Source organism: Aspergillus vadensis, assembly GCF_003184925.1.
Source record: "Aspergillus vadensis CBS 113365 unplaced genomic scaffold BO88scaffold_3, whole genome shotgun sequence".
Classification (NCBI taxonomy): domain Eukaryota; kingdom Fungi; phylum Ascomycota; class Eurotiomycetes; order Eurotiales; family Aspergillaceae; genus Aspergillus; species Aspergillus vadensis.
This window is the reverse complement of record NW_020292041.1, coordinates 619,738-632,426: the sequence shown is the minus strand read 5'-3', so window position 1 is coordinate 632,426 and position 12,689 is coordinate 619,738. Positions and strand designations below refer to the sequence as shown.

The 12,689-nt window shown below is 47.1% G+C and overlaps 5 protein-coding genes across 5 annotated transcripts; 2 read left to right on the top strand and 3 right to left on the bottom strand.

Annotated features, from left to right (window-relative positions):
* Nucleotides 1–863: 863 nt before the first annotated feature.
* On the top strand, nucleotides 864–3,132 carry BO88DRAFT_473296 (uncharacterized protein; the record flags this gene model as incomplete). The annotated part of the gene is made up of 1 exon (XM_025711769.1): nucleotides 864–3,132. The coding sequence occupies one exon, from the start codon at nucleotides 864–866 to the stop codon at nucleotides 2,916–2,918; it is 2,055 nt and encodes a 684-aa protein (XP_025566466.1). The 3' UTR covers nucleotides 2,919–3,132.
* Nucleotides 3,133–3,850: 718 nt separating this feature from the next.
* Nucleotides 3,851–4,481, bottom strand: BO88DRAFT_401784 (ankyrin repeat-containing protein). The gene has a single exon (XM_025705926.1). The coding sequence runs from the start codon at nucleotides 4,454–4,456 to the stop codon at nucleotides 3,986–3,988; it is 471 nt and encodes a 156-aa protein (XP_025566465.1). The 5' UTR covers nucleotides 4,457–4,481; the 3' UTR covers nucleotides 3,851–3,985.
* Nucleotides 4,482–5,740: 1,259 nt separating this feature from the next.
* BO88DRAFT_432503 (uncharacterized protein) lies at nucleotides 5,741–8,441 on the bottom strand. The gene is made up of 6 exons (XM_025709366.1): nucleotides 8,358–8,441; nucleotides 8,287–8,301; nucleotides 8,189–8,222; nucleotides 8,052–8,125; nucleotides 7,035–7,988; nucleotides 5,741–6,980 (listed from the first exon to the last, which is right to left on the bottom strand). The coding sequence occupies exons 1-6, from the start codon at nucleotides 8,414–8,416 to the stop codon at nucleotides 5,978–5,980; spliced, it is 2,139 nt and encodes a 712-aa protein (XP_025566464.1). The 5' UTR covers nucleotides 8,417–8,441; the 3' UTR covers nucleotides 5,741–5,977.
* A 487-nt stretch (nucleotides 8,442–8,928) lies between these two features.
* Nucleotides 8,929–10,587, bottom strand: BO88DRAFT_332393 (general substrate transporter; the record flags this gene model as incomplete). Its single annotated transcript, XM_025702722.1, has 3 exons — nucleotides 8,929–9,211; nucleotides 9,271–9,661; nucleotides 9,726–10,587. The coding sequence occupies 3 exons, from the start codon at nucleotides 10,585–10,587 to the stop codon at nucleotides 8,929–8,931; spliced, it is 1,536 nt and encodes a 511-aa protein (XP_025566463.1).
* A 426-nt stretch (nucleotides 10,588–11,013) lies between these two features.
* On the top strand, nucleotides 11,014–12,470 carry BO88DRAFT_473293 (class-II fumarase/aspartase family protein; the record flags this gene model as incomplete). The annotated part of the gene is made up of 3 exons (XM_025711768.1): nucleotides 11,014–11,216; nucleotides 11,275–11,514; nucleotides 11,564–12,470. The coding sequence occupies 3 exons, from the start codon at nucleotides 11,014–11,016 to the stop codon at nucleotides 12,468–12,470; spliced, it is 1,350 nt and encodes a 449-aa protein (XP_025566462.1).
* Between the last annotated feature and the right edge of the window lie 219 nt (nucleotides 12,471–12,689).

Genomic DNA, 12,689 nt, shown 5'->3' with positions numbered 1-12,689 from the left:
ACCATGAATTCTCGGAAACTGTTCCAATACAGTAACTTCGGCCAATCATACTTTGTGCTCTATTATCTCCTCAGGGATAGTCGTGTTATCTCAGCAATTCCGTATTTCTTTCTATTGAACTTTGGCGACTTACATGATGTGCATAGCTCTAATGATACTAGTAAAAGTCCAGGAATAACGACGACAACCAGTCAACTCCCCTGGCTAATTAGACAATTCATAAGTTGCCTGGGGTTCGTGAAAGATCTGGCAAGACTCACATCTCAGTACTCGTGCCACTAGAGCTCAGGTACTTTGGCTTCTTGATTATATTATGCCACGGCATGCACCTACGACCTTCGCTTGGAACAAGATTTAGCCGAATAGAGTTCAGCTGCGCTTACGAATGTCTCTTAGTATTTGCATAGTAGCCTATAGGACTAATCACAAGCAGACCCTGCGATATCGTGTTCCTGGAATGAATCTATCTGACTGGTGGCATCTTAGAATGTCAGAACATACTATACTATTGCTATATCGGGTAATGACAGGCACGTCAAGCCCGGATTCTGAGAATTGGCAGCGGACACTAAACCTATTGCGCTCTTGACACTGAATCCTTGGAAAAACTGTAGAATATGCAATCTGATGCGGCAGAGTATTTCATTGGCCGGGGAGTGTTGATCCTCTCTACTACTAACATTCCCGGCCGAGGTTATTTGCGAACCCTGGCAACCCCCTCTTCTGAAAGACAGAAGGCCGTCGGGTTAATTGAGTCCGAGTTTTGTCGGGTGGAGAGACTCTCTTAAGAAAGAAAAACCGAGTATTACAAGGTACTCTGGAGCCCCCACACTTTGTTCAATTGGATTGTGCAGAGGTACAAAATGTGGTTATTACTGTATTTCCTTGCCGTGATCCCTATCTGTGTCATTACTGAGGCGTCCAATTATTCGTATACATTTTCGTCCGGACATGTTCTCTTGTATTCGAATTCCAGCGCCATCGTTCAATTCGTTGATGGGACAAACCCTCAACGACAATTTCTTCTAAATGAAACAACAGCAACATTCCACACGCGCAGTCATGCATGGGGAGCAGGTACTATTTCTACTGATTCTGGAGAAGAGTCCTGGAATCTGGATCATATTCCCTACAGCAACTTCACTGGACCTTACAACATCCCCCTCGATAATGGCCTACGACTGGGAATCACGAGGTCCCCTGGACAGGTCCTCACGGAAACGTACACGTTCGAGAATACCTCGCCTGAGAGGATCACCGTAACAGGGTTACACATACAGACTCCCTTTAACGACCTTTACGACACAGCCCTCTGGTCTCTGACATGTGCCGTGAATGCCCATGTTTTCACTGGTGGCGCATGGGCGTGGACGTTAGCTGAACCTATGTCAGGCGAAGGCCGATCGTTAGGCCTCATTGTTCGAAAGGGCCATTTATGGAGCTACTCTATTGAGTCATCTACCAGCTCTGACGTCCGAGGACACATAGTTCTTCAAGTCACGGACGCTAAGAGGGACCCAAATGGTTTTGGTGGTCAACCAGTGATTCATATTGACCCAGGAGACTCGTACGTTCTGGAGTGGGAAATTGGTTTCTACGATAATGCCAGCGCCTTCATTGAAGCTACGAAACCTCCAGCAACCTTCTCAGCGTACTCGGCCCCTTTAGACCAAGAAATAACCGTTGATTCAGAGATCAAACCGACTTCGTCATCTTCGAATTTGAAGATTGGGGGGAGAGGAAGTAGCTACACACTCAGTGCAAGTTCACCAGGTACCTACAACGTCGATATTGGCGATTCCCGGACTGAAATTTCGTTTCACCTGCCGCTCGAAACTGTTGTGCGAGAGAGGGCCCACTACATCCTAGAACACCAGCGGCCGGTGCAGCGTCCAGCCCCCCTCAATGCTGCTTTTGTTGCCATTGACACTGACAACCTCACTACGATTGTATCAAGCACATGGGACGACTGGGGGGATGGTTCGGAGCGAATTGCCATGCCTACTCTTCTTCAATTAGCAGCTATGCAGGGCTATGTATCGTCCGAATTAGTGGATATCCCTTTGAGGAACTGGGTCGACTTTGCCAGCACCTCTCTATTCGACGCTGAAGGGAATACTCGCCGTTGCACCGGATGCTCCCAAACTCAGAGGCCATACGATGCCATATGGCTTGTGATGTTTTTCAACGACCGGTACAAATGGCTCGGCAATAGCACAAATATCGACACGGCAGTGACACTACTTAACAGAGCATTCGAAGTCGGACAGGTACAGGAAGCACCAATCATCTTCTTTTCCCAAGCCATCCTAGAACTCTGCGACAGCCTTGACAAACTCGGCCGGTACAACGAAAGCACCACGTACAAAAGAAAACTTGTCGATACAACTTTGAGCTTCGTGAACGATGGACGCGACCTCCCGTCATCCGAAGTCAGCTATGAGCAGTCTATCGTGGAACCCCTGGTCGAGATGGTCGCAGACACATATAATTTGACTAGAAATGCCACGCTTCTGGGCGAGACGCAGGAGCGTCTTAACTGGCTCATGGCCTTCTCCGGGTCACAGCCACATGCTCGACTCTACCAAATCGCCAACCGTCACTGGGATGATTATTGGTTTGGCCTCCGTCGTCAGTGGGGCGACGTGTTTCCTCACTACTGGAGTGCGTTGACTAGTCAAGCACTCATCCGCCTTCCTAAGGAGTTGAGAACCAAGCAAACGGATGATATTGCTCTGCAGATCCTTCGATCTAATATGGTCAATTTTTTTCCGGGAGGATCGGCAACTTGTGCATTTGTCTTTCCCTCGGCTGTTAACAATGAGTCGGCTAATGTACCTGATCCTATGGCTAACGACCAGGACTGGCATCTTGTTATTTGGTTGAGGCTGCTTGAGTACGGAATACCAAGCGCTTAATGACCCAAGGTACCAGAGGAGTAGCAGATCCTAAATATCACAATCTTGTTCTAAGAGCTTCCCTTCCTCTGTTCCATTTCACCATAAGCACGAGAATATAAAAGGGCTTCATATTCAAACATTGGGGTTTGGTACCGCCCCTGTAAGATTCAAAGATGGTAGAGTATACCTTGTCAAGATAATGTCAAAATAAACAGATCTTGTCAAAGTAAAATTTGCGGAAAAGACAAGCTGTCACTTATTTAGTTCCCCAATGGTCACGCCGATTTATCTTTCGGGACTGAATGGCACGATATGAGGTAGCTCCAATATTTGGCAACTCAAAAAATAAGCTTTGCATACCTTCTTTTAGATTAGTCGTGGATTGAGTTCTGTCGAAGAATAGGTTTACGAGCTTTAAAAACTCTATATTGCATATCTAGACCCCTGCCCCGCAGGCCAAGGCCATACTCTTTTTCGTCAGAAATAAGGTTCTGAGTTATTTCCACTACTCTACCTCTGAGTAACTCTTCAATCTCGGTAGAGTATCTTCTAGAGCTACAGTATTGCTCAGACGGGGGTTAGCACTATAAGCACCGGCATGCCATCATAGAACGCCATAAGATGAGCAACTCTCTACAAAAAGGTTTACTGGTGATAATAACTATGTTTCAAACCTCAACCAGCTGTACAATTATTGCAAATGCCCGTTGGCATAAAGTATTCAAGGCCATGGCTTTGATTTTGTAACCATAACACTATAAATAGTAGCAATAAGTTGATATTTGACTTTAACTCGAAGGGAGAGACATAATAAAATCCCACTTTAGTTGCCTAGAATAGGTCACTTCAAGAATTATATCTCTCGATAACAAGATAACATCAGCCAAAGACTGAACCATCCACCTACAGCCTGGACATCAGCAATTTGACTCTGCAATGACCCCCGATCCCCAGGCCTTCTTATACACCCCCAGAATAACCTACCATGAGCCGACAACAATTAGTCTCCATCATTCCATCTTCCATTGCACTCTCAGCAGCCTCACAGCCGACCCTCGCGAGAAATACACCAATACTATCATCAATCACCCCTTACCCACACCCCTCCTCGCCATAATATCATCCAAATCATAAGTCACCAACCAATCCCCAGGGTCCTCGTACTCCGGCAACTTAAGGTCCGGATTATGCCTATCCATGCCCCTAGCGAACAGTATGCGGGCGTAGGCGGGATCAAACACGAAAGTCGTTTCGCCAGTCGCCCTGTTCTTCACTTCTGCCGTGGCCTCAATCTCATCAATGAAGATATATTCATCAGGCTGCGACACGCTGGCCTTCTCAATTTGTTGTTTGATGTGTTGGGCCGTCTCGGGGTCGAGCCGCGTGTCGAGGAAGTAGAGCTGATTGCGGCCGGCTACTGCCACGTAGGGAGTATCTGGCGCCACAATTTGGCGGCCTAGTGTAGTTTCGATCACTTCTGGAATATAGCTGCTGTTTCGGTATTCTTCTTGGAAGGTGGGAATGCCCGCAGCTGGGCGGAAGGGGTTAAGGAGCATGGTGGCTAGGAGGAGAGGGAGGAGCATTGTGGGGTTTGGGATTAGGGTAGTGGTGTGGGTAAGGGGACGGGTGGAGTATATCTACTGGATGTCTTCATATGCTTCTTGTGGTATTTTTAATGATGAGTAGGAAGCCCCGGTTCATGGTATTAAGGGTTGTAGGACCCTGCTTGATCACGCGCTAAATTCTGGCGTTAGTCTGGTGGCTATCAAAGCCACATCATGAACGATTGGTCACTGCTTTCCCATCGATGCTAGCTGTGCGGGACTAGCTAATGGCAAGATGAGGGACTTATCGGTTTAATGTTGCTGCCTACGTTGGGTAATGCTTATACTGGCGATTTCTGACAGGGACACAGTTCGATCTACCCTGTAGGGCGAAGACACTTAACGCTATCTTCTGGTAACACTTAAAGATAGCAAGGGTATGGTTCAGTCGGGAAGCCCAGCGGGGTACAACTTGGACATGACTTGGAAATATTGTACCAATCAGCTAATGCAAGGTTATTGATTTAGGACCCTGGGAACCTGGATAACAAAGATGCTCCACACTGAAAGCCCTATCGAAAGACTTGCAGTCCAAAGATAGGTCCTAATGATTCCCTGTTACAGACAGATACTCAGAGAGCATTTAGTAAAATACTGTGGTATACGAGGCTGGGTTGGTAATCGTATTTATTCTCAGAATCCTACTTATCTTACACTCCCGCCGGAGCTCCGGTAAACTGGCAGGGATTATTATCTGTTGTCTCACCTTAGGACCTAGTACTACGAGCTTTTAGAACATCGTAAGCCCAGTGCCCTGAGCTTCGCTTCAATATTCATTAGTGTATTTGTTCTATCAACCTTGCGACACTTTTATCCCCTCACTCGGGCCTGAGGTCTGCGCCTAGACCCCGAATACAATGTGGCACCGGACCGCCGCACGGAGGGTAGAAGTACTGCTAACGCTATCTCTGGGCCCGCGTGAAATGTGGCAGCCCGTGTGTGGGTCCAGGGCAGGGTTTAGCTCTTAATCTTATTGACGTATTGCTTTGGCTCACCTGTGAGGAGGGTTCTAAGTTCGAAGCTTTGGAACAAGGGTCTATCTAATCAGGTGAAGGTGATTTGCCGGGGTCTGCTTGGGAAGGGGGCCTGGCGTCTAAGCAGATTGTTTACGTTGAGGTTTTAAGACCTAAGGTTAGGCTTAAGATCTATGCACTGGGATTCTTATCATATTTCCAGGTGTGAGAGGGTACCTGTTGTTTAGATGGAAGATACAGAACCAGAATAGCGTGTGACATCGACGCTCTCTCCAAGCATGCCGATTTATCCGACCTTTGCCTACTTCCAATACGGCGTCTAGCCTGTAGCCCACTTTCGCCTATGCGCTTTGTGAACTAGTGAGTGATTTTGTCCTCTCTCCTGTCGTCATACCCAGCGGTACGATTGTTCAATGGCGCCAGAAAATAGTAAAGTACAACGGCATCAAAATTTACAGCCCCTTCAAGTAATCAGTACCATTAACCCGATATTGATCGCTCAAGCCCAATCAAAATCAAGGATATTGTCATCCAATATCCCAAAGTCAAGAGGAATCGTTGTGGCTGTCGGTGACGATCGTCCAAAATTCGTTGGTTCATGGCCATCCAGATCAGCTGGGGGTGGGAATAATGATGTTGGAGGGGAATGCTGGGCCACAGAAAGAGTCCTTTCATAAGACACGGAGGCGTCTCTACCAAGATCCATGCGACTGTAAAATAAGCGAACGAGGTCTTCAGCAGCAGAGATCGTCTGAACATCAATACTCATGTTTGAACCGGTATCAGAAGAAACCAGTTCCGACTTGTGCATATTGAGGAGCTTGAGGGCAATATCTACTATTTTGCCCATAAAGGGATTAAGATTGTGGCTTGGCGTTAATGAAGATGCCATGCACGTCCATTGATTATAGAAGCACAGCAGTGTTGACTGGAAGACTATGGATGACTTGTTCGGGAACAGACAGTGAAGTCTTCGGTTATCACGGCTGCTTCCCAACATGCTGAGTATATTGAGTGCTGCACGAACGCACCTCGACAGGCTCTTCATGAATTGAGGGTGCTTCGGGTCGAATGTCAATGCTGGCTGGTGAATCAAGACAACAGCCACGTTTCCTAAGAAGTGTAGAAATAGTGTCTCGGACGACTGATCTGCTGGGTTCATATGAAGAGTGTCCGATAGACCATCGTCATGGTCTTTCATCTCATTGCCTTGGAACTGGACTACGCTGTGGCGCCACACTGATAGCTCGTGATCCAGTGCAGTGATTTTGGCGACACCGTTTCGTCGTTTAGTAGTAGTATATAGTGACTTGAGGCAGCTGGAGAATATTTTGAGCAATCTCACGTAGAGGATGAATGTAGCCATACTTGTTGTCTCTCCCGGAAGGGGGAGCGGTATGTCAGTGGCAGTCGCGTCGTCTAGATCCGTATCAACAGGTAGGTCGGTATCCACATCATCGTCCTGGATCATTTTCGGCAGACCGTGTACCATGCTGCACGCACTGTCTATGGAGATTAGTGACTAACAGGCAGGTGTTTGTTGGTGGAAGCCTTACACGTCAACAGCGTAAACGCACCACCATATGCGTTTTCTTAACTCCATCTCTCCCGCACAGAATCGGAAGCGTCGGGAATGTCGATGGAGTCCTAGAGATTGCGCAAGTCGAACAACCTGTCCGCATATTTGTATCCACTCATCGTGCTTCCGTGTAAGTTGAAGATATAGACAAGTTAAAAGTAGGGACTGCAGCCCTGGAAGGTCCTCGTTTTCAGGTGTGGTTGTTAGCCGGGCACATTCCAAGGCTTTATGGTAGTATGTGTTGCACTCTGTGGATGAGCAATTTTCCCATGCAGTAATAGAGAGGACAAGAAATATTTGCCTCATAATAACATAATCAGAAGGTGGGAGATTAGGGTCGTGGGCCTCGACACGATCGAAGATCCGGTGGAAGGCGGAAAGGAACTGTTTCTTCATGAGCACTGGCCAGATAGACGACCAAGATTGGAAAAACCCTGTTATAGCACGCAGGTAGAATTCTCGTGTCTTATCGAGCATGAAATGTGGTGATCGAGTTAGATCAATCGGGTTTAAAAAATGCAGATGTTGGGAATACTCTGGGCAAGGACCGAGTAAATGGAGCCGATTAACAACATCCGGAAAGCCTTCTTCATGATCGAACAGAGATTTGTATATTGATTCGGCACAGCGTATAAAATAAATGCCTGTTGTTGACCCTGCAAATCGATCGACACTCGGTGTTAAGGGCACTAAGCGTCCCAGATGCTTTATGATAGGTTGACTTTGTTGACTTGTAGTAGTTGCCGTATGAGACGATCCTGCAACTTGCAGTGTTGAATAACTGTGGGCTTGGAATCCAGGTGCAGTGTCGTTCCATACAGATTTGTCAACAGTTGTGGAATGGCTAGCACGTAGTTGCCGGATTTCGCGCTGCAGATTCTCATTTTGGATCCTGAGCTCATCCAGCAACCTTTCTTGTTGCTCAAGGTGCCTAACAAATTCGTTAACATCATCCCTGGAAAATTAAATAAATGTGACGAGATACAGCACTAACCTTCTGGGCCGCGTTCGTCTTTTGAGTTGCTTAGATGTGACACAGGAAGCTCCAGCGGTTCTACAGTTGCTACACTACGTGGGTCCCACCGTATCAGTCCAATCCATGTATCTATAGAGTGGTTCGGGGAGCAATACCGATGGGAGTAATCCGTCACAGCGGATCTTCTTTCTGAAGATACCGAATCAGCTTCTTTCCGACCAACGATCCATAAGTTTCAGAGGATCTAACATACATGCGGCAACGATCGCTGAAAATTTGTTTGTCAATAACATATCCAAAAGAATTTGGGAGACGGAAACACACCATACTTGAGACGAGATTTGCAGCCCGGGTATAGCACCCCCTTCTCCAATGGCTTCCATTATACCTGGTATCCCAGAAGTACAGGGCTATCCTAATAAGATTGAAGCCCAGGGAATGTAGAGGCGCGGGGAAAGTCCCAAGTGGGTCACCTGAGGCATAGCAAGCACCTAGTCACGTGAGCCCGGCTAGAACCGAGACAGCAGTCGGAACTGTACTCGCTCCACCTGCCACAATAGATCGACTATGTGATTCAGCCACAGCAATTCGCAAAACGACGCTCCAATATTGTAGAACAACCAGGAACGAAGCTAGGATTAAGGCTATAAATGTCCAACTTTACTAAGAGCCCAGTCAACTTTCAGCTACTCTCCCAACTTAGTGGTATAGTACTGACAGCAGTGCAAAATATATATTACTACAACTCGGACAGCTGTATGATTCCCACTTATGGCATGTTTTACAAGCTGAAATATAATGCTCGTGCTTACTGAGTATTGTGAGGCATGTACGTTCTGGAATAACATATTGCCATATTTGACTCCGAATCCTACTGATATCCGATGATACCTACCTAAAGGTCCTTATGCTCAACTTCTTCAACCTCACTTTTTTCAAATGAAACCCGGCCTTCTGCATCACAGTTTCGAGGCCGATAAGACGACCTAACAATTCCTCGAATACTCAGCCCTTGTTTGAACAGTATATCCAAGTCTTCCAGCTTCCACCCCACAGTTTCCGGATACAGGAAATACACCGAGATCGGGATACATGCACCAATCACGGCATATACTATATAATACTGATAGCCAATATTGTTGATTGCGACAGGAGTTATCATCGTGACAACAAAATTCCTAACAAATCAGCACTGGCACTTTCCAAGAAAATGTCTGCAGCAAGAATGGAAGCTTACCAAAGCCAATGATTTGCAGTTGAGATCGAAGCCATAGCAACTCTCAGCCGGAGCGGCGCGACCTCGGTACAGTATAGAAAGTTGGCACCCAGAAATCCGATGGGGATGAAGAAGTTAAACAAGAAAATAAAAAGCGCCGAAATAATGGAAGCGGGCTTGTAAGTATGTGGAAAGCTCGTGGTGATTGCTAAGGCCAACATACAGAGCGACATTCCCGACCCGCTCACAATAAACACCACGCGGCGACCGAACCGATCGATGCAGTAAAAAGCCACGAAACACGAGAGGAACTTCCACGAGAGGGTCGCGGCAGCTAGTATTCGAGACATCATACTGGTCATTTGGAGGTTATCTTTGAAAATAACTGGAGCGTAGACTGAGATAAGGTTTCCTAAAAGTAGTCGCGTCAGCTATGGTAGGCATACACGTAGGGCGTGTTTTCTATGGGTACTTACCTCCCGACATTTGCTGGTAGAACTGGAGCAGGATGCACAGAGCGAAGCGGTAGAATAACCTTTCATCGTTTGGCCGCCAAATATCCATTATTGAGACACCACGAGAGTGATTCTCTAGTGTTGACTGGATTGCCGCAATATCGCCGTTCACATCTTCCGACTGGGCTGATGTATTGTTCAGACTGACTAATGTTGCACGAGCCTGCTCAAGGCGGCCCTTTTGAACAAGCCATCGGGGAGATTCTGGGAGAAAGAAAATTGAAAACATAGGGATAAGCGAAACCAACCCCGGAATTGCCAGTGGCACTCTCCAGGCAACTGAACCGGTTTTGGCTTGGTAGAGTCCCAGGTTAACCCACGACGTTATTGCGTACCCAGCGCTAATGAAAAGACCATCCAGAACAACGTGTTTGCCCCTATTATGTGCTGATGAACATTCGGTCTGCCAGACAGGTACTGTTCCACTAAGCATTCCAATGCCGATTCCAATTATAAGCCTTCCCACAATCAACTGAGCGAGCCCAATAGAGGAACAACATAGGGCTTCCCCAATTAGCGTTGCAAGTGAGCCTGCAAATATGACCTTTCTTCTTCCCAAGATGTCACCAATCAATGAGCATGAAAGAGACCCAACCAATGCACCGAGGGTAAATGTCGAAATAACAACCCCTTGGACTGTTAGATTGTGGCTTTTCACTGCGCCTGACGTGTGGATGGTATCGATTTCAGGGAAGGTTGTGGTCCAGTCTTCCACAGACACGAGGCCACCGACGCCGGCTTGATTGTAGCCAAATAGAAAGAAGGCAGGGCATACTACCAGAATCAGCTGGGCAAGCGACAGTGCGTGACCATGGAGTGCCATACTTGATGACCACTGTTGTTCGATCGTTGTCAAAAATAGGAAAAAAAATATGGTTGACGATATGTGCAGTCCATTTTGAATGCATTTATAGTTGACGGGCTACCCCACAACCAGACACTCTCCCCCGGATGATATTGTAGATGAGCCTGGGGGTATGTAGGTACCCCGTGCTAGCCAAGAAGAGTGACGCGTGGTTAGCCCGAAATTGCGGGGATGGAATAGGGCTGGCTCGGGAGACTAATTTCGGGATAAGGCCTATCCCGTCGGAATAGTACCAAGCTCCGGGATAATGCCAGCGAAGTCTCGGGATACCAGCGACTGTTCCGATCGCTCTCATTCAAAAGGGATATTCACCAGCCACAATCATCACACTGCGCATACCTTCAATTTTTTTCATAGCAGCATCACCTATACACATCCCAAACAATGTTGAACAGTGCGGTCGATTCCCGCATTTTCCGCAACCTTTTTGGAACGGAAGAGATTCGCGACATATTCTCAGATGAAGCTTACATCAAGTGCTTGGTTGAAGTTGAAATTGCTCTTGCGCGGGCTGAAGCAAAGGTGAATGTTATCCCACACGAATCGGCCAATGTTATCGCAGAGAACGCCAAGTACGAAAACCTAGAGTATGTATCCCCCTTTCCGAACCCTACAATTATGGACTGATAAGATCTATGAAAATAGCCTCGACCGCATGGCCGCAGACACCGAAAATGTTGGGTATCCTGTCTTGCCGCTGGTGTGGCAATTGGCCGAGATGGTGCCCGAGGAACATGCCAAGTACATCCATTGGGGTGCCACAACACAAGATATCATGGACTGCGCTTCCATGGTGCAAATGCGTAGAGGACTTGTCATCGTCCGTCGGAACCTTCATGAGTTGGATGCAACTCTAAAGTCTCTTTCGGAGAAATATGCCGACACGTACGTCTTAGAAATGCAACACTGTTAAAGAGGTGCTGACACTTCCAAGACCCATGGCAGGCAGGACCCATCTCCAACATGCTCTTCCAATCACCTTTGGCTATAAATGCGCCGTATATCTCTCTGGTATCCAACGGCATATCCAACGATTGACCGAAATAGAACGTCGATGTTTGCTGGTCCAATTCGGCGGCGCAGCAGGAACATTGGCATCACTCGGCTCGGATGATACCGGTCTAAAGGTGCGAAAACAACTTGCCACGGAGCTTGGGTTACACGATCCATCAATTACATGGCATGTGGCACGGGATCACATTGCAGAAATCATCAACTTTGTAGCACTTATCGGGGGATCTTTAGGGAAACTCGCTCTAGATATCATCATCATGTCGTCTAACGAGGTTGCCGAGGTGGCTGAGCCGTTTGTACCATTTCGGGGAGCGTCGTCAACCATGCCTCAAAAGCGAAACCCTATATCAAGCGAAGTTATACTTGCCTCTTCGAAGTTGCTTCGGTCGAACGCATCATTGGCTCTGGATGCCATGGTATCCGATTTCGAACGAGCCTCTGGCCCCTGGCACTTGGAGTGGAGCTGCGTTCCAGATTCATTTGTCCTATGCTGTGGCGCGCTACATCAAGCAAATTTTATTATGAAGGGCCTTCTCGTCAACACTGAAGCTATGTCAAACAATCTCAACATGACCAAGGGCCTGATTGTTGCGGAGGCAGTGATGATGGGAACTGCACCGAAACTTGGTCGCCAGAGAGCACATGATGTGGTATATGAGGCCTGTACGAAAGCGATTGAGAGAAATCTACCCTTGATTGATGTTCTTCAACAGGATAAAAGTCTGGTAGCTGAAGTCGGAGTGGAGAAGCTAAGGTCCCTTTGTGATCCATGTCAGTATCTTGGGTGCTGCCGACAGATGATTGAGAATGTCATTCGTGATGAGTAGAATTATTCATCAGATAATCAATAAGCAAAATACATCGATGATAATACATATGAAATAATTTGCTCTTTGCACTGGATCGGAAAAGGCTAACGTGATTGTCGCCCATCGCCATGGCTGGGGCGTGTGCCCCTAGGAATCAGAAAACTGAAGTCAGTGTGTATTGAAAGTACAAGGAAGCTCTATTTCCTTGAAGCATAAAACTTTCGTCTTCTGACACGT

Coding starts and splice junctions, on each gene's coding strand:
- BO88DRAFT_401784 (XM_025705926.1), bottom strand. CDS start 4,456: ATGCTCCTTAACCCCTTCCGCCCAGCTGCGGGCATTCCCACCTTCCAA.
- BO88DRAFT_432503 (XM_025709366.1), bottom strand. CDS start 8,416: ATGGAAGCCATTGGAGAAGGGGGTGCTATACCCGGGCTGCAAATCTCG. Junction 8,126..8,188: donor GTGACGGATTACTCCCATCG/GTATTGCTCCCC, acceptor GGACCCACGTAG/TGTAGCAACTGTAGAACCGC. Junction 7,989..8,051: donor AGACGAACGCGGCCCAGAAG/GTTAGTGCTGTA, acceptor CGAATTTGTTAG/GCACCTTGAGCAACAAGAAA.